Source organism: Bufo gargarizans, chromosome 8, assembly GCF_014858855.1.
Source record: "Bufo gargarizans isolate SCDJY-AF-19 chromosome 8, ASM1485885v1, whole genome shotgun sequence".
NCBI classification, from domain to species: Eukaryota; Metazoa; Chordata; class Amphibia; order Anura; family Bufonidae; genus Bufo; species Bufo gargarizans.
This window is the reverse complement of record NC_058087.1, coordinates 166840202-166864483: the sequence shown is the minus strand read 5'-3', so window position 1 is coordinate 166864483 and position 24282 is coordinate 166840202. Positions and strand designations below refer to the sequence as shown.

At 43.3% G+C, this 24282-nt stretch overlaps 1 protein-coding gene across 1 annotated transcript; it reads right to left on the bottom strand.

Annotated features, from left to right (window-relative positions):
* Positions 1 to 6125: 6125 nt before the first annotated feature.
* Positions 6126 to 23316, bottom strand: LOC122945462 (heparan sulfate glucosamine 3-O-sulfotransferase 2-like). The gene is made up of 2 exons (XM_044304530.1): positions 22601 to 23316; positions 6126 to 7227 (listed from the first exon to the last, which is right to left on the bottom strand). Exons 1-2 carry the CDS (start codon positions 23314 to 23316, stop codon positions 6609 to 6611), a joined length of 1335 nt encoding a protein of 444 aa, XP_044160465.1. The 3' UTR covers positions 6126 to 6608.
* Between the last annotated feature and the right edge of the window lie 966 nt (positions 23317 to 24282).

Genomic DNA, 24282 nt, shown 5'->3' with positions numbered 1-24282 from the left:
GGCAGTTACAGGGAAAGAGCTGCTGCAGAAGGGACACGTTCCCGCGTCAGGTGGCAGGAGATCTGTGAGACTGGCAACACGTGGTTTGATCTGACATGTTTTTCTTTTGGATGCAAATTACGTCTGTGTTGTTTCTGATGCTTGCCACACCTTCTATCCCCAAGTGTTGCTATTGTGGTCATTTAACCTTCTCTATTTATTGTTGTTTCTTCCACTATGCTATGCGGTTTATAGCTTCTGTTGGACTTGTGGTTAGCTTGTGTTTGGTTCTCGGCTGAGTTCCTGGTGCTACCAAAGCTTCATTAAAGATAAGTGTTTCCTTTCCCTTTTGTATTTTGTTTATATATATGCGTGTGTTACCTTTCCCTGTTGTTTGTCATTAGGCCTGAGGGAGACTCTTGTTCGTCCTTCCCTTTGGAGGAACAGGTAGACTCAGTCCTGACATTAGTTCCAGGGTCCTATATGGTGAGATAGGATTCTAGGTATCCGGTGTATGAACTTGCCTACCTTTGGGGCCTGTTCATACTTGTAGTCTGTAAGGACTGGAGTTAAGGGTTTGTCTCTAGGAGGTGTCCATCTTCCTTCCCTAGTTTCCAGGCCTTATTCCGGTATCCCCTTTCCTTCCTATGCTAGGTGTGGCGTTTTCCTCCCACACACGAGCGTGACACACTTACCACGGAGCTGCCAGTCTGGAGGTAATCTAGCAGAGCCATTGCAGCAATGAATGGGGAGATCTCTGGACCCATGTGAGGTACAGGGCTGGTTCTAGCTTTGTTAGAAAGAGATTGCCATGTCCTATATGATGTCTGCTTTTACTTCAGATCTGTTTTTCACATTTCTGTGGACTTCAGAGCTGAAATCTTTACACCAGTCCCAGTACTACAACCTGGAGAATTGTGAATGCAGCTCTGGAGTACAAGATAATAATGCAATATATTTACCAAGTGATTCAACTGTATTCCTTATGTTTATTTTGTGCATAGCATTGATTCAAACCTCCATTTCATCCACCAAACATCCGATACCTTGGGTGGAACCTAGTTGTCAACTGTGTAGACCTGCCAAAAGACACCTGTGTAGAGTGAGCTGAGACATAGCCTTAAAAAGATTACCTGCTTTGGACAATCCCTTTTTGTTGGAAAGATCCCCACCATGTTAGGGCTCATTCACCTGGCTGTTGTTCGGCCGTTCGGTCTATTGGGAGCCGTTATAATCGTGCGGTTGCCACAACGGATCCAGACCCGTTCAACTTGAATGGGTCCGTGATCTGTCTGTACCGCAAAAAAATAGAAAATGTTTTATTTCTTTGCGGTGTGGAAGCACGGACAAAAACATGCTTCCCCGGGACTCCGTGCCTCCGTTCCGCACCGATCTTCCGGATTGCGGACCCATTCAACAGCCGAACAATGGCTGTGTGAATGAGCCCTTAAACTGAGTGTCCTGCTTCTCGAACCTCAAAAATTCAGCAATAATATCTGAAGAAACATTGTTTAACATTCTCCTACAGCACCACAACAGGCAAGGCTGGGTTCACATCGCATTCATCCCATCCGTTTAACGTATACAAAAAATGTATACAAAAAACAGACGCATAAAACGCGATGTGAACCCACCCTTAAGTGAAGAATTACACAGCTTGCGGTCTGTGTCCTGCATGGACTTCCTTGGTCCTCCAGAGCAAGAGACACTAACTGTATTCTGTGGTGTTTTCTAGATCAGAATCCCATCCTAATAGGGTGCAATGAAACCTCATTGAGATGACCAGTGACCACCCAAAATTGTATTAAAAAGTGGGTGGTCTTATTAAAGAAGATGGGCAGTAAGCATAATATATGGTGGAACTTATCTGTTACAGGAAATCTATACCGGCCAAGCTTTCCCTGTCCCTCCACGCAGGCTGCAGCCTGCGTGCCATCAAGGACTCTACTCATCTGCCCGTAGGGTGCATGCCAGTGTACTGACCTCTGCCTGTTTACTGGTTTCTGACCCTCCACTACCTGACCTCCGTATTGACTCTTTGCTGCCTGACCTTGGAACATTTACCATATTACACATACTCCACCAGACCTGACCTCAGCATGCCCCTGACTATAATTCTGTCTGACCCCCGGTGCTCTGCACCGATATCTCCTGATCCCCAAAGGTCAACTGTCTAACATAAAGAGACTAGTCCAGAAGGTAGCATCTTGGTGGTTCTCCTTCAGCAAAGTCCAGATCCCTGTACAGGGGTTAAAGGGTGAATTCCAGGGGACCGCCTGGATAACTACCTTAGGAGTAGCCTAAAGTCAAATTTTTTGGTTGACACAGTGCTTCCACACCCACTGCCACAACAGTGGTTTTCCCAGGGGATAACAGACCTACTCTAAATATCAGGTGTGAATAACAACAAACCTTTTATCCTTCATTGTGCGGTCTACTACCTGGCAGACAGTATACCATTTGTGGAATCAATGCTGACCAGAAAGTTCCCTTGGTGCATCGTCTTACTGGTACAGTGCATTCTGGGTATTGTGGAGACAGGAAGAGATTAAATGCCACACGTCTATAGAGCATCTCACGCTGGTTTTATTGGATTCACTTGTTTGGTAATATGCCGTAGCCTCCTGACAGACACGGCTCTTTATTCCAAAGTTTAATTTCTTCTGAGTGAAGATTTTCAAGACCGGGAAGGATTGTTGTAAATGACTTGGAACAGTGCCTTGAACAGGTCTTAGCGCTCTATAATCACAGGCTAATCCCCCAGACCATGGCAGAAGACATTAACCTTTAGGCAAAGGACAAAAAATTCAATTCGCTGCATAATATACAGTATGTCTCCTCTATTTACATTGAAGGGAGTTAGTATGATATTAACAAGAATGAGGTATGAAGCTCCATGTGTCACTGCTATCATTATGGTTTTAAGCATGAGTACATGGCTTCCTCCACTGCAATTTTAGATGTCTATGTGATCCCAAGTACCATTCAAGTGCAAAGAAATGTCCCTTACTTGACCATAAAAAAAGGGGTATTCGTAACCCAGAAATGTTTAACAGAAGCAGGCTCCATCTTTGGAATTCATACCGATGTGGAGAATGAGGGTTCCCCAACCAGCCTAGTTAGGCCAGAAGTTGGAACCACATCTACAGTATCAGACATTTATTTTGTGTTCTGTGGATATTTGTACATCAACGATGGCCACAGCACTCGTCAATCTTCAAGGGCTTTATTAGACGCTTTTACCTGCGGTCTCCACCCATGTCCTGTGGATATACCATGAATTTCCGGAAATTCATGGTATACCATGAGTCCGGAAAAAGCCATAAAGTTGGTAATACACATTAGATAAATGTAACCCAAAGCCAATAATTTTGGCAGAATTGACCCCTGGGGGCTTCTCCTATTCCCACTACAAAAAGAAGCAAACTCCACCAAATGTGTAGGAATAGCTGTCAGCTGAATGACCCAACAGCCTAAGAGTTGGCCAACCTTAGGTAGACCTTCCAAGTATGGTGGAGCATCTGATCATTTTCCAGAACCTAAAATGAACAATGTTCTTTTTTATATAGTAGGTCTGAGGAATATGGATTAATATTTACTGTCAGCCATGTCCACCCCCCCATTTGCTGACAGATAGCAGAGGTAGTGAATTCCACAGGAGGGCCCTGCTTCAAAGCCCCAGCCCTGATTGTCATTTGATTCACCTCTTGGCATGTTCATCAGTGTACATGCAAAATAAGTTCCCACCCCCCAGCCACCTGAGTGTCAGCTGGCAAGGAAGAAAGCCCCAGGGGTCCAGGCTTCAAGGAGGCCCCAGGTGGAGAAGGTCACACCTCAATCAACCAGTTTCGAGGCAAGCTAAGGCCTGCAGGAAGACCCCCCAGCAGGAGGTATCAGCCCTTGCCAGGATCAAGGATACCTTCCAGTCATGTTGGCACCTACATTTCATAAGGAATTATGAATCGCCCGGCCATTGCAGGGGCAAACCGAATACATATTTGTGCCCCGGTGGCCACGATGTACGTGCCCATGGTCTTTGTTTGATGGGGCGATGTCAGGGAAGGGAGATATCCATATCTCCCCACAGAAACCAAATAACAGTACCAAGTTTGGACTCTAGTTGTAGCCGGAACCCAGGTGGATCAATTGGGCCCGGAACCATCTTCCTGTGACATTCTGGTCTGGGGCTATGAGCCCTAAGAGGTTTTATAGGTAATTTGCTCCCAGCACCAGAGAAGGAGGGGTGTACCCTACTCATATAGGCGGGAGGGGCGTGGCCGGCTACAGGTCATAAGCCCATTCAAGCCAGCGGGCGGTGTCTTTTCTGAAGGGGGTCACATCGTGCCAATGTGTTTGGGGAGACCAGGAACCAGCTGACCTCACTTGCCCCCACGTGACTGCAGCCAAGGGCTATTCCACCCTTATGACCCAAAGGAACTTTCATCTACCCGGTAACTGACTTTTGCTCAGCTTAACCCTGTTGTACTCAAATAATCTGTATCTGCAACCTCAGACCATGGTATATATTCTCTGTGTATATTGTGTTAAATCTAGCGTGCCCTTATGGCGATTAAGTATATAATTTAATCTTGTGCTGTCTTGTATCTCGATCACGAATCCCCACGTCCGTGTTTTGGCCTAGTTATAAGCTACCGCGGGTTGGTTTCTCACCCTATAAAATACCTTTAGCGGACCGGGCTTATATCAAACAAGAAGCTAGTGGCAGATTTCCCGGACTGAGATAGCGCTGTTTTCACTGCAGCAGTGAAAAGGCTCTCTCAGCTTGTTGCCTCTCTGTGCCTGCGTGGACAGGAAGTGTGTGTGTAAACTGTACCAACCTGACCTTACCTGCATCTCTGGAGGGCGTAACATCACGTTTTTGGTAACCCGTGACTATACCGCGTCTCGTGAGCTCGACGTAGGCGACGTCAAGCGGGCACGAGGTGTGGTATTCGTCACAGTAGGTATGGTATTTTTGTGTATCAGAGATTTTTACCTGTCACTTTGAAAGGGTATATACAAGTTTAAAGGGGTTGTCATGGATTTTTTCTTTTAATTTCTACCTCATCCAGCAGAACCTGTGAAGAATGCTATACTTTTCCCTTGTCTGTCTTCACTGGACTTCCTGTCTCTGTATATCAACTTACTGCACAGAAGGGGGTCACGCACACTGCTGCAGCCAATGACTGACCTCAGCAGTGATCTGTTCCCAAGTGGCACATCACTGCTTGGTCACAAGCTTCTTGGGGACATGTCACTGCTGAGGTCAGTCATTGGCTGCAGTGGTGCATGTGACCCCAGTCTGTGCAGGAAGTTGACAGATGGGACCAGTCCAGTGAAGACAGACCAGGAGCCATAGAGCCAGAGGAAGTCCAGTGAAGACAGACCAGGAGCCATAGAGCCGGAATGGAGTAGCAGGGAGCAGGTAAGTATAGTTTCTTCACAGACCGTGCTGGGTACAAGAATTTAATTTGGAACCTCCACCTACTGCGAGAGTGTAGGGAGTGTTTATGTTCCTTCAGCTCGACTCTTTATCTCTGTGGCAATTCCATTAATCCTCACCATATAGGTGAACCATATTCTGGAGATATTTTTTTTATCTAGGCACTGCATGATTCTGTTATTGTTGCACTTTTAGAAGTTTGTGGGACGACTATTATCTATTTTAGATTTTCTTCATTCCAAACATGACAACTTAGACCCCCATACAATGTTTTGTTTTTGGAGGCTTCACAGACCTTGCATTTCTGATACCAAAAGGGAAAGGCATTTGTTCCTACTGAAGCTCCATGAGACTACTTAGATATGACAGATCCACTTGAAGTGATGTTGACTATTAATAGTCTTTAGGGTAATGGAACGGAGTGGACCTTTCTATGGACATCTTGCAAAATTAATGAAAGAGCAAAGCATCTGAAGCACGGCAGTGACATTTACAAGTGCATGCCATGCCCATGTGCTAGCCAATAATTCCACCACACTTTCACCAATGCAGTCATTGGTGACATCTCTAAAATTTGACATTCCACATGTATGAACCTGAAGAATAGAAAATTCAAGGCAATTCGATCTTGACAAAAATCCCAACCCTTGGTCATTATTTTTTTTTAGAATTTGATCCTTTAATAATTATTATTATTTTATCATTACAATCTTTTACATAAAACTTTTTTTTCTGAGATTTTCTCAGATAATTAGAACTTCCTTTATTGGAGAACAACATGGAATGACCAGAATGCATGAATAGTTTGTTGAGTCTTAGGTTCTGGGACCTTCTTGTCCTGAAGCTTCTGGCCTCATCTAATAGATCATGTTCTTTAGTCCTTGAAGTGGAAGAGCAAAGTGCATTGTGCTTTATGTCTCCTTGATATTTGGGACAAGTCCATCCATGATGGTTTAAGATTTTTAGGACGTAAAGGTTTCTAGACTCTTTTTTTAAGACCTATTAACATCTTGTTTCCTTCTTGATCCAAACTTCTTTAAACAAAAAAAATCTAAAATTCCTATTTTGTTAAGTCTATTCCTCTCTGTATCGTCACTTTGTCCAGAGGTAAAGCTATCTATCAATTTGTCTATTTTCTGATAATTTTCTTCTTGAAAGCCTTTGTCCACAGTTTTTGATTGATATCCTACTCCCAGTGAAAGTCCTGCCCAACAGTTTCATAGAACTTAATGTTATGGGGTCTATAGAATTCTCGTAATTGTTCTATATCGTCAGTGGTGATCTGTACATGAGCCCGACCCTTTGATTTACCCAAACAACGTGGTGCTCCTCCACCACCAGGCTTTTTGAGGCAAGGAAAACCCTTAGTCTTATTAAAGTAGAAATGTTTCTCTGTGACCAGACGTTTGAGGCCAAGAAAGTCCTGTACTCTTGCCATCTCCCCGGCTGGATCTGTGATCAGCCGCTCTCCGCTTACAAAGTGCATTTGGGATATTGGAAAATGACTAAGCCAGGGCTGAAGATGCAAAGCATAGAGTCCAATCCGGATAGCATTCCAGGAAGTATCCACCTCTCCACTTGTCCTATTGAGGAAAGCTAATTCATTGAAGCTGGGGATGTCCGGTTTTTTGGATAGAGTCTGAGTATAATCAGAGATTGCCCGGGTCACGGGATTACGGACTACCACAATCAGTTTGACTCTAGGTGACATGTGTGAAATCCGACGAGGGGCTTCCCGCGTCACAAAGTAGCTGGGGGTTTTCTCCACCGTAATTTGGTGATCCAGGGATCGAGGCATCAGGTTTCTGTATTCGAAAAGAAGAAAATTGAAATTTAATAAAAATATCAATGGTCCTCCCCAATTTACATCCTTTTTTATAACAACAATTGAGCTTATTTTAGTATTAACCTTTGAGTATTTGAACATAATTAGTAGAGCATATATACACATGTCCCATCACCCAGGAGGCAACTGTACTTTGTATAGTAAATCCCACTGTCAATTTTATTGGGATTTCATCATTTTCTGATCTAGGTCAAAGCTAGGGCTGTGGGTCTTTGAAGGGCTCACATATATTGATCTAGCAATAAAGGCTATATGGGCTAAATGGGTTCCCTAGTATGGAGCTGTAGACCATCATGTGCTGCAGTAGAGGGTGCTATACTTACTGAGATATACCGCTGGGGAGAATACCTCTATAGTTACAGTCTGATGGAGGACGTGTACATATGCAATCCAAGAAAATAAAACTTTGTATGACATCAGAGTACAGTAGAGTTCCTATGCAGCTCTATGGAAGCCTTATTATAGCTTAGTACTCAGGATGAGCCAATTTCTTAAAATTCGTTCAGTTCTGATTTGTGTGAATCGTCAAAGATATTTGATTTTGGTACAAATCGGTAGTACTTTTCTCCTTATGGAGAGTGCCTAGTAGGTGTGAGAAGTCTTAAAGACCAGGCAATGCTCCTCTCGGTTTCTAGGGAAAAGATATGTAAATTAGCTTTTAATCCCCCACAAAAAAGTCAATGCTTAACCTTTTAAACATAACTTGGATAATAGCTAAGTCAGCATCTCATCTGCAGTTGTTTCAGGGTGATTGTCCCTAATTGCAGAGCAGAAAGAACTGGCTTAGCCAGGTAAGAGGCAAATCAATAAAATCCACGTATGAATGCACCAATAGCCTTCTTTTATTCTTCGGGATGGAAAGCTAATTTGCCTATCTTTTTCCTAGAAACCCAGAGGAGCATTGCCTGGCCTATAAGACTCCTCAAACCTACTAGGCATTTTCTGTAAGGAAAAAATATCTTGCAATTGGCCCAAATTTTTCTGGAAGAATTTCTGACAAATCTGAATTTTTTGAAAAATTTGGCTACAATTTTGATTATATAGAATAGTTTCGCTCATCTCTGGGTGTGTGACCTTACGGTATCAGAACCAGCCTGCAGATTGCAGATGGGTTTCATTTTCCGATCACACGACCAGTCATGGTCACTGCTTCTTACAGAGCCAACTGCACCCAGCTGTAGCTTCATGATCACAACACATACGCATGGTCCTCAACACGTTCATAGGAATCTTCATTCATAGCTGTTAAAGGGTCCGATCCATGTGATGCTCAGACACAATATATGACCGGCTGAAGCTATTGTTCACGGCAGTGACAGCTGCTTGCACCCGTGACTCGGACTAGTCCTAATTAATCAAAACCCTGCCAGTCTGCCACCGGAGAAGCAGAATTTAAATACATAAAGCCATCTTAGCACCCGGCGGAGCTGGAAATCATTAAAACAGATAGAGTATCCACTGTAGATGTGAGTGTGTGCTGCCATCTACTACCCCAGCCTCTGCCTTACTTAGGCAGGCATTTATGCGCAGTTAATTTGTCTCAAAGTAATTAATCTGAGGTGAAATTCCAACCTAGATAAAGCAAGCTACATTCATTAAAAAACCTCATAATAAGCTACAGCTGCTGCAATTATTTCCTAATCAAAAGCTTGTCGGGATGAAGATTTATCCGTGTATTGCGCATCCACACTGAGCAAGAAGCAGACTGGAAATTACTGCAGCCACTCATGTGAAGCCATCAGTTAGGATGATGTTTGCTTTCTCTGCTTGAGTGGCGCTAAAAATTGTGGGTACAGCCTGCTCCTTCTTCAGCAATTAGGGGGTGGACTGAATAAGCCACTTAGTCCCTTACTACGTCCCTCAATGAAACTCAAGTCTAAGTCTAATGGAAAAGAAAGGGGTTACCATGTGATTCCCAACAATACAATGCCCAAATCAAGGGTAGGATTAGGGGCTAGAGGTGTCTCCTTTACAACCCTTTACTAGAGAGGCACCCATAAGACCAGACACTGCTCAACTCTTTGCAAAATGATAAGTTATTTTATAATTTCATAGCATGTTCACATTTGCAGCCATGTGAGCAGACGTGTAACTAAACGCTGAATGAAGCAACGCTTTCTCCCCCTCTAGCACAGTGGGAAATCGCAGCACCAATTAAGATGCTTAATGGCAGCCAGCCAAACAGCAACACAAAAAATGCACTTTATGTATTAGCAGGGGACAAGTTATTAATTACTATGAAATACATATTAAATTATTGACAATTTTGTGAAAGTTTCGACAAAAATTTTGGCTGCCGCTTATTTCCTAATCCACATCAGCGAATTACTTTTAGTTAAGGTAAAATCATTCTCTGTTCGCATCTAAAGCTAAACTTAAATAGCTTTACATCAGGAAAAAAGAGAAAAGCATCTACAGTGCCACCCTGTAAGTCAGTGCCTCAAAAAACAAGAGCATTTATCAGCAGGACTAACCCTATTAGTCCAGGCACAATGGTAGTGTAGATCCTGCTTATAAAATAATGCCTTATGTTCCTCTGTTGTACATTCCTGAAAAATTCTCCCCTTCCCCCTTGATTGATAGGTCTAGGTATCTCCCCTGGCCCTGTAATTTCATTGTGCTCTAATATACAGTAATGGAGCACACACTCTGGCCCATATGGTGGGTAGACACTTGGTAGTGGCCGTGAATGGTACTGCGGTGCGGCTTCTATTTACTTAAAGGGGTTGTCCTGAGTTCAGAGCTGAACCTGGACATATCCCCTTCTTCGCCCACTCAGCCTCTCTGACATTTCATGCTCCAGTGCTTTTTTTTGGGCTTTTTTGTTTTACAGGCTAGGGCAGCTCTAAAACCCGCCCATTAATGCTGGTGACGTCACCGGCCTCACTGCTAGACGGAAGCCTCCGTCTAGCTTACCCATGGAGAGCCCGGTACATCACCAGATCTGCAGAAAAAGCTGCTTTGATGCTCATGTCATAGGGGCTGAGTTTGGGAAGAAGGGGATATGTCCATGTTCAACCCCTTTAAATGGGATCAGCCATGCAGTACCATTCACGGTCACTACACGGTGGGCGGAGCTGTACTGTTGTGATACCTGTTCCAAAGCGCAGCAACTTAATAAAACAGTGATTAGTGGGGGTCCTGGGAGTCAGACCACTCCAATCCTAAAGGTAGATCATCAATATTACAGTACCTAGAAAATCCATTTTAGGAAGCTAGAGGATGAATCTGATATTCAGTAACGTCCCTGTTTCTCCTCTTTGGTAGGATCCTATGTCTCTGTCCACTTCTCAGACGTGTTTCTACTTAAGACTATATGCAGCAAGCCTTAGGGAATGGATGTGCTCGGGCAGTGGGTCTTATAATAGTGCAAACCACATTTTCCTGTAAATGAGGTGACAATGGATGACCCAAGGGAGATCCTGCTAGAAATGCTAACAGGCCAAACATAGATACATACAGAAATATAAATCTTCATCCAATCAACTCAACCCAGCTTCATATTAACCCTCTTGACACAAGTCTGTTTTTAGAAAAAGAGAGGGACAAGATTCTTAAGTTTGTCTGATGTCTATGATAGACCATAGATATCAGCTTGGGGACAGATCCCTCCAAAATTGACTGGATCTACCAAAAATATCCCGAAATGACCAACTTAACCCACTATCAAGGCAATTCCCAGTCACACCCACTTGAGTATATCCTCCCCGGTGCGTCAGTATTTTCATAGCCCAAAGGTAAGAATCCATGAAGTTGTCAGTGAAGAATCTCTTCCCAACTGAAGAACTAGGATAATATTACAGTCTAATGGGCAGAGGTCCACTCCTGGGTTGGCAAGGCTGGAAGTGTCTTTTTATTGGTGCAATGTCCTGTCCCTGGTGGTCAAATGGTTTATTATGTAACAATCTGCTGGCTCACCTACAAAGGTGCCCAGTGTCCTGGTTGTCCTCCTGCATTTTTTCACTCTGCTTGTGGGTCACAAGCAAGAACAAACTCCCAGTCTCTATGGATCCACACTGCTCTGGCCTTGAACGTTGGTTAAGTTGGTCATAAGAGATATTTTTTAGTATATCCAGTAAATTTTGGTGGGATCTGCCCCCAAGCTAATACCTGTGGGCTAACATAGACATCAGATTGTCTTGTTCTCCTGCCTGCTCCCTGCCCTGACCTTGGCCTGCTCTTTGCTCATGAGTAGACTATGCAAGGCTTTCACCATTCAACTACATCTCCTGGCTGCTGCTTTGGTACCGTGAATTGGGAGTGCTTTATCACCTACGTGTCTACTGTTACTATTGGAGACTACTTGGAGGGTAGCACTTTGGTATTCCCTGTGGGACCACAACCCTTACTCAGAGTCCCTAACTCTGCTCCCTGATTTAGCCCTATGTCAATTCTATTACCACCCCGGTGGGCCCATGTCTCCGGTAAGCCATGGCTGCATAGTCTTATCCAGTCTTATGTTAGAGTCTTCTTAAGATGTTTGAAGGGGTTCACACCACTATTTCATCCTTTTTCCCTCGCATTATCTGTATAATTTCTCTCTTCCCTTTCTGCAGGTGGGCACCAGCTCAAAAAGCACTGAAGGGATGAGGGAACAGGGAAGTTACTTAGCATGTTAATGCAGGAGAAGGTGAACCAGAAGGATAAACAGCAGGGGTGCTGCCAGAGAGGAAAATGTAATGTACATAAAAAAGTTACGATTCTTTTTGGCATATATATATTACAATAATACTTCTTTCAAAATGTCCTATTCATTGCATAGTAATACTTTTCATGAGATAACCCCTTTAATAAAATGCAAAAATATCTTTCGGGTTCTTGGATCTAATTTTAATCATACAATGATTTCTTTTATTGAATAAGTACATTTTGTTAAATATTCATTCATCTATCCGCACAGACTCCTCAAGACTGCAGAATGTGATGGCGTTGGGGGCTTGAGAGCCATTCGAGCTTCTATGCAATGTGATATGTGCAGGAAATGGACTTTACTGCGAGATTATTGTTTAGGTTCTGCACAATTCACCTCTACAAGAAGAAAACCTTTACATTATCAGAAAAAGCCTATAACAAACCACGTGCCAATGAGAAATAAAGTAATTTCCCTTTATATTCCCTGACGTAGTATAACAATTTATAAGAAAATGCCAAGGAATGAGTAATCTTTGAAGGCACCTGAAAACTCCCAAGGACTCCTTATTTAATTATTTATGACTAGTATATCGGTGTGACGTGCCTCATGACTTCTAAAATGAGGAACCGTATACAACCATCCTCCCAGACAAAGCTTCGGCTGGCACAAGGATACCTGCCGTAACCTGCAGACATAACATCTATGCACACACTCGTCAGTGGTAGCAAAGGTCATAGTGCCTGCATGTGCGTTCTAGCAGGCAAACAGCAGCATGGTTCATGAATGTGCTTAGTAGATCAGGATGACTTCTGGAGGGCAGTGGAATAAGTGGAGCTCAAGCTCAAAACTCTTCTGTACACTCTTTTATAGCCCAGAGCTTTGAACCCAGTGCTGTATACATTAGGATTGGATGTAGATCATAATTCTATAGTCAGAAGAAGTAGAAATTCACAACAACCAGGAACAGGACCAAGTGGAGACCCCATAGGACAATGGTCTAATCTGCTTTCTTCTGGTTGACTACCTGAGTGGTAGATATACAATAGTCTCCATTAGGATGATGGCCATAAACTTCTAGTAGCGTGAGTGTTATATTACCACTGGGGCTCCTTTGCCAAGTTGGCACCATAGGCTTATGGGTTTAGAGGGATCTATAAAGAGAGTAATTCCTTGTTTCCCTGGACAACACAAGAAACTCCTCGGACCACCTTGTGCTAGATCTACTTGCAATGACAGGTGGAGAGCATTGCAGCCCTGAACACCCACACCACAGTCCCTACCTACTTGCACAATCTGCCCTAAATGACCGCCCACAACTACGTCCCTGACGTAGCTAAGGACAGAGGCCTAAACCTAATGGGATAAAAGAGTAGTCAGACAGACAGAGGTAAAAATTAGACAGGCAAAACCAGATCAGGATCAGAATTCAAAAGGTAAGTCAGATACACAGCAGAGTGAAACTAGGAGTTTCGGTCAAAGTGAAAGTCAGCAGGCAAGGTGAGGTCATAAACTAGCAGAGTCCAATACCAAAAATAGTCCATTATCAAAGAGTCAACTACCAGGAGGTCACTTCAGAGGCAAAATCAGAATACAAAGTCAGAAAAACAGGCAAATGGTCAGTGATTCAGAGTTACAAACACAAAAATAGCTAATAAGGCAGGAATACTAATCACAGGCAACTGTGGCCAGCAGATGCCTGTTTCAATACCCTGTCCTAAATAAGCATGTGACGCCCGCACCAAGCCAGATTGGCCCAGTGTCCCTGCTCCCTAATGGGTCAACCAGCCCCCCTGTCAGCAAGGATAGCTTGCCATAGCAATAGAACAACCCATCTGCGCCACCATAGTGCGGCCTGACTTGCTGCGGGAGCACAGACTAGTAAGTACACTTCCCCTGCCCATTGATAAAAGCAGGTCCTCTCTGCCAAAGACTCACTCAAAGGTGTTGTCCTATGAGGTGATCACCACAGGGCAAGCTGCTTACAGCCACATAATTCTGCTTCACCAGGGGGCTGTCCAGATAGCTTAACACCCATTGGACTTAAAATAAACCAGCCCGTCATGTATATGTGCATGACATATATCTGGATCTGGTGGACTGGATCAGAATAGGATATTAAGAGGAACATCTTCACTCACTGATGGCAAGAAGATATTGTAAATGGTGAAATAGTTTTTGTAATTCCTGTGTGAGAAAAATATTGGTACTCTGATCTCTGGTGAATGACATGTACAGTACAAGCATTAGTGTGTACTGTGTGCCCAAGCTGTACCCCGCTACAGTCTCCTATTGACCAACCAGAAAATAAAGAAATGGAAAAAAAATTAGGTCTTGCCCGAAAGGCTATCGACTTAAAGAGATGAAAATCAAACAGGCAAAACCAAAACAGAATCCAAAAGCTAAGTCAAATACACAGCAGAGTGAAACTAGGAGATACAGTCTGAGTGAAAGTCAGAAGGCAAAGGTGAGGTCACAAACTAGCAGAGTCTAATACCAAAAAGAGGTCATTATCAAAAAAGGTCAAATAACAAAATCAGAAGGACCAAAATCAGAAGGAGCAAAAATGTTAGGTCTTGCCCCAAAAATTGCTCTCGACAGAAAGGGGTGAAAATCAGACAGGCAAAACCAGAACAGGATCAGAATCCAAAAGCTAAGTCAAATACACAGCAGTGTAAAACTAGGAGATACGGTCAGAATGAAAGTCAGCAGGCAAAGGTGAGGTCACAAACTAGCAAAGTCTAATACCAAAAAGAGTCCATTATCAAAAAAGGTCAAATAACAAGCAGAGTCAACTACCAGGAGGTCGCATCAGAGACAAAATCAGAATACAGTGGCAAAGTCAGAAAAACAGGCAAATGGTAAACAATCCAGAGTAACAAACACAAAACTTGCTAATGAGTCAGGAATACCAATCACAGGCAACTGTGTTTAAATCCCCCATCCTAAGGCTTCCCTACTAATGTGCTAGTGATTAAAAGCGTTCAGAATATTTCTGCTAATTGCTCCTTTCTGTAGTGTGCCGCCATCAGTGGGTGACATACATGTAAGGACGGCCTTAAAGAAAGTTGGAAATGGGGAGCAAACCCCTCATAAACAACACAACCCCATTCATAAATTTTATTTTTGTTGCCATGATTAAATGAGTTCTTTAAAGCTGATAGGCTATCCTTAGGACAGGCCCCTGATCCTAGATTGCTGGGTGTCCGACCCTTGGCACCTCCTATGTCCAGCTCTTCACCCAAACTTGACAACTCTCCGGAAACGTACCAAGGCTCAGAGAAAAAGTGAAGACCTCCAAGACAAGTTGGCAAATCTCTTGGGCACTGCCTAAACCACCTGGAACATCTTTGCAGCCCTGAATATGTTTGACATTATCCTGGTGTCCAAACGTACATTGGGGCGGCAGTGTGCATGGCCAACAAAGGGGGCATGGATTGAAAAACAGGACTTGTCAATCCCTGGGGAAAAAAAGATGGCGTGCTTTGAGTGACACACTGTTGACCTCCTTGAAGCCAATTATAAAAAGTGGTCAACTACGCCTTTGCCATGCCTGCCCAGCAGTATGATATGGTGGTGAATGAGGTTGTGTTGTATTTGAGGGGTTCGCTCCCCATTTCCACCAGCTTTTATGGTCGTCAGTACACGTATGTCACCCACTGATGGCAGTAGTCTACAGGTTGGAACAATTAGCAGGAATATTCTGAACGCTGCGTAGATTTTAATCACTAGGACATTAGTAGGGAAGCCTTAGGACAGCACAAATCAGCTCCAGTGTTGGCAGCCTACCCTCCCTGAGCTATGCTAAAATACCGCTCTTCTGTGACCTAAGTCAGCGTATTCCCTCGCTAAAAGTACCTCTCAAGTACTGTCATCTTGGCTGATGCAGCTCCCGGCTGACCTATTCCACATCACTCCTAGGCATTGGAAGCCCCTATCCGCCATGTAGAGGATATAAATCAAAGGACAAACTGGCGAGTGAGAGAAATCCTCGCTGGTGCCAGAATCTAATCACGGTCCGCCATAGATTTTCCCTATTATACCTCGGATCAGAATTATTGATCCGTTCGGAGGACAGTCTATTAATTACCAGCTAGATGGACATGTTTCTTTACTTTTAATGGTGCTACTGATCAACTCAAGTCCTAAACTAGTAAAAAGAAACTGCACTTGTTGAGCCTGAGGAGGAGATGGAGACATCTCAGATACTGGAGGAATGGATGGAAAATCAGCCGTGGGCAAAAATGTTAAATTCGAAAGTTAATAAATTAAGTCAAGCACCTGATTGATGGAAACTTTAGAGTGGGAGGGGTGAGAGAAAAAGCAACCCCCGTGAGAGCTACTATGGCTGGTGGTGGTAGATGGCAAAAAAATAAATAAAAAAATCACAGTCCCTTAAAGGGGTTCTCCAATGATTAAAGGGGTTGTCTCACTTCAATAAGTGGCATTTATCATGTAGAGGAAGTTAATACAAGGCACTTACTAATGTATTGTGGTTGTCCATATTGCCTGCTTTGCTGGTTGAATTTATTTTTCTATCACATTATACACTGCTCGTTTCCATGGTTACAGACCACCCAGCAATCCATCAGTGGTGGCCGTGCTTGTACACTACATCAGCCTCTCTGGTGGCCAGGAAAATAGGCTAGTGCTTTTTTATGTCGATTTGGTCTATCATTTATGCTACTTTCTGCCACAAATTATAGTAAATCGGTTGGGCCGCACCTTCACGTTAAAGTTGCAAATGTACAACACTTAGACAACTTTTTTTCTGGTGCAAAGACAATGAGAAATCCCCCATGTATACATATGTATGCAGTAAGCTCCCCCTACTGGTGGCTTGAAGTAGGCACTATGACAGTATCACAGAAAACAGGGGGACCCCATAGTAGTTGTGTTTCTTGCTTCTATGGTATGTATTCTCATGAGAGTATCTGAAAATGGGTTTTCTAATAAAGTGACAGCTTCTCAGAACTACTACCGTACGATATAAGAAAACACTGTGACTCGGAGAGTTCAGTCGTCATAAATCACAGGAGAGACCAGGTCCTCGTGTGCCCTTCATTCCCCGCTCATTACAACAGAACTTGGGAGGCAGCCAAGACCCTTGCTTCTTGGTCTATGTAGAAATCTATACTTTTATATATTGTTTTTATCTTGAAAGGAGTCGGGAAAAAAAACCGTAAAGTCTTCAAAAGTCATTGCGTAATAAAAAAGTAATGGAAGGTTTCAGTGCGGAGACACATGACATGGAACTAGGGTACTGCATTACTAGCAATTCCTTAATATAATGGCACCATCACTTTACAGATAGGACTGAATGGATTATAGAGCTCCAGGAAATCAAACTCCCTGCAGACACCATTTATGGTGAACCAGAAGGCCAGTGCATCGTAGGTTTCTCCATCCAGGGCAAAAATTCAAGTTGCTGCCCTAGGTATATTTCATCGCACTGGCAGGGGTGACCACCACGAGGGACACATAGGCTTCATGGCCAGCAGCTATCGCCTAGCTACAGTTTTGGACCAGTGTCAGGGAGTTTGATTGATTCTCATAATAATGTTAATTAATGGGGTTCTCCAAAAGTACAATATTGGTGACCTTAAAGGGCATCTGTCGGCAGATCTGTACCTATGACACTTGCTGACCTGTTACATGTGCGCTTGGCAGCTGAAGGCATCTGTGTTGGTCCCATGTTCATATGTGTCCTCACTGCTGAGAAAAATGATGTTTTATTGTATGCAAATGAGCCTCTAGGAGCAATGGGGGCGTTAGCGTTACACCTAGAGGCTCTGTTTTCTCTGCAACAGCTGTGCCCTCTCCACTTTGATTGACAGGGCCAGGCCTGATGATGTTTTCACTGCCTGGTCCTGTCAATCAAAGTTCAGAGGGTGCCGCAGTTGACGAGAGAGCAGAGCCTCTTGGCTTAAGGGCAACGCCCCCGTTGCTCCAGAGGCTCATTTGCATATATTAAAACATAATTTTTTTCAGAAATGCGGGCACATATGAACATGGGAGCAACACAGATGCCTTCAGCTGCCAAGCGCACATGCAACAGGGCAGCTGGGTTCATAGGTACAAATCTGCTGACAGGTGCCCTTTAAGGGTTATGGCCACCAAAAAAAAAAAGAGTTGCCGAGGATTAGAAAAATGTTCAGCTTTGTCCTATAAACAGCGCCACTCTTGGGTCACGTCTGGTATTGTAGCCTAACATCATTCAAGCGACTACTGCAATACCAGACACAACCTGGGGGATAAAAGGAAGATTCTCTAACTCTGGACAACACCATTCCCTAAATATAATCTTATCTGGGTAATTATCAGCAATAATTGATGCAACCAGAATGATTTCTTCAGATTTCTCTCTAGAAGTAGGTGAATTCTCCAAGGTTCCATCATGAATAATAATCGAGGCGTAGAGGAAACACAGATGATCCACTTTTCCACTTGAGTTGTCTTCTACATCTACGTGATAACTATGACCACCGGCAGTGTCTGTGTCCCTCTCATACACTGTAACCTCTGTCCCTGCTGAAGGAAAGTTTTTCCAGAAGAATGAGTCCTTGTACACAGTATCAGCCATAACCGGGAGGCGGTGGACAACGCAGACTCTCAAGAGATGATGGAGAACCTCAGGTGGTAAGATATTAGGAAATGTTCACACGTGGCTGACTTCTTCACAGAGAATTTCACTCTAGGATTTGAAAAAAGTATAATTTCTATATCCACATGGATCTTTCCATTACTGGGGCTATGACGACTCCATCCGTGTGTGTGGACTGGAATCTGGACCAAGAAAGTTATATTTGGTTATTTTTGCCCATTTATTTTTTAAGAAGTTGTCTACTTTGGACAATCTCTTTTGGTCAAAAGGACCCCCCAATAATGAGATGATCACAGGGTCTCCTGCTGATGAAAATCATCTCTAAACAAGTGATCAATCTCCCTGCAGCACCCCCGCAGGAGAAGTGAAGCATTACGCCATTGTTATGTAGATAGATGGACTGTTGGTGTGCTACTCTGACAAACTCCAGCAGGGTAAGAGATGCTCCTTGTAGATGATCTAACTCAGAACTCCATAGAAGGTCTGTATACAGCTCCCTATGAGACATTATTATGTATTGTAGCTGGAGAACTTTACAGTCTATCTATCTATCTATCTATCTATCTATCTATAGTATCTATCTATCTATCTATCCACCCATCTATCCAATATCTATCTATCTATCTATCTATCCAATATCTATCTATAGTATCTATCTATAGTATCTATCTATCTATCTATTTATCTAACTATCCAATATGTATCTATAGTATCTATCTATTTATCTATCTAATCTATCTCTCCATTCATCATAAAACATTTCGGGGAGAAGACTCCTATAAGTCTATTAAAAGGTAACAATTGCTCATGAGTTTCTAATCTTACAATTCTCGTGATTAGATTTATCCCATAAAACTCTTTATTTTTCATTTTTCCACATTTATCTATAGATATTTCTCCATTCTATTAGGCTCTATGAGTATATACGCAGATGTCTATTTTCCAAGAAATCTCAGCAGTATATTCTGACTGCAGCGTGTGAAGAGTCAGGAAACTATTGCCAAAACCCATAAACCTTCGCCATCATCTGACTGACGCATATCATAAAAAGGAAGTCAATGGTCTATAGAAGACTGACTGATGACAGGGACTACAGGCAATTACCACAAGGTAAATCCACTGCATGGAAAGGGTTAATGCTGTGGATGTGGTAAGAGAAGACCCCGTAAATGAATGCCTATGTGGTCATTTTAGGGTTGGAACCCCACCTTCCCCCACCCAGTGTCTCAATATTCTCCTTCTACACTTATTTAAGTATCTAGGACCCTCAACGTCCATGAAGAAGACCTTAAGTGATCCCAGCTCCTTGGCCAGACGTGGCACTGGGATACACCAGTTTGGAGGAATTTTGGGGTGAAGCCACCACAGGGATGCTTTTCAGTGAACGTTATGCAATATTGGAAGCCATCTGTAATGGCCACCTTGCTGGCAGTATTTGTGCAGTCCTAGCAATGCTTCTCGGTAACCGCGCTCAATCATTCTTAATGACTTCTGCTTGAGATGTAAGCTGAGAGAATTAGAAATTCAGGGGCTCCTAAAAGGAAACTGGCAACACTGTTCCCATGTGACACCGCAGATACATGTCTTATAGATACACTAACTTTATCTTTGCCACTGAGAACAGATTTAAAGGGGAAGTCCACTTTAAAAAAATAAATAAAAAAAATTGTCTGAGTCTTGAATATGGAGTGCTTTGTGTTTTCCTATAGAAACATGGGTAAGTTTGACATGTATGGGCGGACGCTCTGGTGGGTTCACATTAGACCCCAAGAGTTATGAAAATTTGAAGACTTTAAAAAAAATGTTTTACCTTAATTTCCCTATTTAAGAAATCATGACAGGTTAACCATTGGAGCAAAATTGGAATTAATGTATGTTAACCTCCTGGATCCTCTATTTTAATATACAGAGAGGTTAGGGCAGGTAATGGTTACTCTAGCTGGCTGCTCTTCTATGTATTGTACTTATTGGTTAGGAGTCATATATGTTGTACTTATGGGCGATGGGTCATGTATGTTGTACTTATTCCTTTTGGTGATGGGTCATGTATGTTACTAGTGATAAGGAATAAAATGCTCAGATGTAAAGAGACAGAACAATTTTAGGCAAACGACTGTTCCCATATTGGGTATATGTGAAAATCTTTCCAAAAACATCTCAACTGCAATTAAAATTGTTGAGTGATCAGAGGTGATCATCCCAGATCTGATGGTCCTTATTCATACCCAGCATTATAATCAGAGGTGATCATCCCAGATCTGATGGTCCTTATTCATACCCAGCTTTAGAAAAAAATAGGAAGTGATTAATCCAGATCTGATGGTCATCATCCATACCCAGTTTTATAGATAATCAGAAGTGATCACCGCAGACCTGATGGTCCTCATTCATACCCAGCTTTATAGATAATCAGAAGTGATCACTACAGATCTGATGGTCATTATTCATACCCAGCTTTATAGATAATCAGAAGTGATCACCGCAGACCTGATGGTCCTTATTCATACCCAGCTTTATAGATAATCAGAAGTGATCACCACAGATCTGAGGGTCACAATTCATAAATACATTTACTAATAATCAAAAGTAATCACCCAAGATCTGATGGTCCTCATTCATACCCATCTTTATAGATCATCAGAAGTAATCACCCCAGATCTGATGGTTCTCATTCATACCCATCTTTATAGAAAATCTGAAGTGATCACCACAGATCTGATGGTCACCATTCATACATAGCTTTACTGGTAATCATAAGTGATCACCATGATGGTCCTCATTCATACTCAGCTTTGTAGATAATCAGAAGTGATCATCACCCTTATGGTCCTCATTCATACTCAGCTTTATAGATAATCAGAAGTGATCATCCCAGATCTGATGGTCCTCATTCATACCCAGCTTTATAGATAATCAGAAGTGATCACCCTAGATCTGATGGTCGCCATCCATATCCAGCTTTACAGTTAATCAGAAGTGATCACCATTCAAACCCAGCTTTATATATAACTGGAAGTGATCACCCCAGATCTGATGGTCACCATTAATACCCAGCTTTATAGATTATCATAAGAAGTGATCGCCCCAGATAGGATGACCCTCATTCATACCCAGCTTTATAGATCTTCAGAAGTGATCACCCCAGATCTGATGGTCCTCATTTATACCCATCATTATAGAAAATAAGAAGTGATCACCACAGATCTGATGGTCACCATTCACACATAGCTTTACTGATAATCATAAGTGATCACCCTGATGGTCCTCATTCATACTCAGCTTTATAGATAATCAGAAGTGATCATCCCAGATCTGATGGTCCTCATTCATACCCAGCTTTATGGATAATCAGAGGTGATCATCCCAGATCTGATAGTCGCCATCCATATCCAGCTTTACAGTTAATCAGAAGTGATCACCATTCATACCTAGCTTTATATATAACTGGAAGTGATCACCCCAGATCTGATGGTCACCATTCATACCCAGCTTTATAGATCATCATAAGAAGTGATCACCCCAGATCTGAAGGTCACCATTCATACCCAGCTTTATAGATCATCATAAGAAGTGATCACCCTAGATCTGATAGTCATCATTCATACCCAGCTTTATAAATCCTCAGAAGTGATCACCCCAGATCTGATGGTCCTTATTCATACCCAGCTTTATATATAACTGGAAGTGATCAACCCAGGTCTGATGGTCTCATCTATACCCAGCTTTATAGATCATCATAAGAAGTGGTCACCCCAGATCTCATGGTCACCATTCACATCCAGCTTTATACATTATCAGAAGTGATCACCCTAGATCTGATAGTCATCATTCATACCCAGCTTTATAAATCCTCAGAAGTGATCACCCCAGATCTGATGGTCCTTATTCATACCCAGCTTTATATATAACTCGAAGTGATCAACCCAGGTCTGATGGTCCTCATCTATACCCAGCTTTATAGATCATCATAAGAAGTGGTCACCCCAGATCTCATGGTCACCATTCACATCCAGCTTTATACATTATCAGAAGTGATCACCCCAGATCTGATGACCCTCATTCATACCCAGCATTATAGATAATCATATGTCCACTTACCTGTACCAGTCCAACCCCATCTCATAGTTCCTGTCAAAGAAGTGGGGTTCAGTGCCCATAGCTCTCACTTCTGGGTGCACCCTAACAAATTCCAGGACTGCTCTAGTGCCCCCCTTCTTGACCCCCACAATGATGGCCTGGGGCAGCCTCTTGTGCCCGTATCGGGGTGCAGCCGTGCTATTCCCAGTGGGGTGCGCCTGGTGCTCGGTAGGTTTTGGGGGGCTCCCAGTCATTTCGGGGGGTTCCGTCTGATTCTTGCCACTCCAGTCCGGGTAGGAGGATAGGTCCGTGTTGGAGAAGGTAAGTGCAGCTCCGGAGTGGGGGCACAGGAGCACCTTCTGCAGTAGTTTCTTGCCCCCCAGCAGTGGGGGGCAGCCGAGGTGCTGGTACCCCTGGCTGTGCATGTTGTGGTGCCCCCCGCGCAGGATGAGGTTGTAGCAGAGTAGGGTGCAGGACAGGCACAGGGTGCACAGGAAGAGGTACCTGCGGGCATTGCGGGGGCTCAGTCTGGGTGCCATGGCTCCACGCACAGGGGCCACATTGTGGCCCCCCCGGGCTCCTGCATGTGTGACTGTCCCGGTAAAGCTGCACACCCGGCACTGGTAGCTGCTGGCACACCCCCACCTTGTCTGAGACCAGCCTGGTGAAGGAGGGCTCTCAGGAGCCCCCACCCTTCTGGCTTTAACCCACCTGATGCCAGAACCGGGCAGAAACATGCGGCGCCTAACCCCTGCCCTGCCGAGCTCTCCTGTATGACAGATGCCAAGCCTATGTTCTAGCACCGGCTTTGCAGGAAGAGACTAGAGAGTTACGTAGGAATCTGCCATAGCAAATCTTATGATTTTCTCCAAGAAAAACCCACAAACCAGTAGGTAATTCTTGGAAAATGCATCTTCTGGTGCAAATACCTTAAAAAAAATACATGAATAAGGAGAGATTTTGGTACCCTGCCAAAAGCGACCAATCACAGCGCTGCTTTCATATGACAGGTGAACTCATAGAAACAAAAGCTGCACTGTGATTGGTTGCTATGGGCAACATAGCCAGCTGTTCTTTTGGATTTATTAATCATGGCGTTTTATCCCCTGGATGAAAAGTAATACAATTTGGCGCCTTTTGATCAGGAAATTAAATCCACAGCAGCTATAAGCGCTATGTATGCCATGAATCAATATGTGGCATGAATCAATACAGTTTTTGGAAAGATGGAAACCGCGCCCATTTTACCAACCATTTTTCAAAATGGGGCCAGAAAAGTCGCAAGTGATGGCGCAGAGATGGCGTGCGCCATAATATCTGACTTTCCTATGCTAAAATAAAAAAGTAACCGGCATTTAATTGATAGATAAATTCCCTTTGTGGTTCTAGCGCCTTATTTATAAAGCCTTTGCGACATTTTTTTTTGTAGCAGAGGTGGAAATGGTGGGGGGGCTTTACAGTCACCCTAATGACAAGGCACATCCTGCATACCTTACATAGACAGCCCATTGACTTGACGAGCATCTGTCAACAGGATCAACCCCATTAAAGCAGATCCCGCGTCTGCTAGGGTTGATCCTGCTTAGTAAAATGATGGCTCTGCACATCCGTTGAGCCACTCCTGAGTAATATCACTTTGATTTGTAAATTAGGTTTGCAGTGTACCCAGGGACGGGCACTTTCCCCTAGGAGCAGCAGTAGTT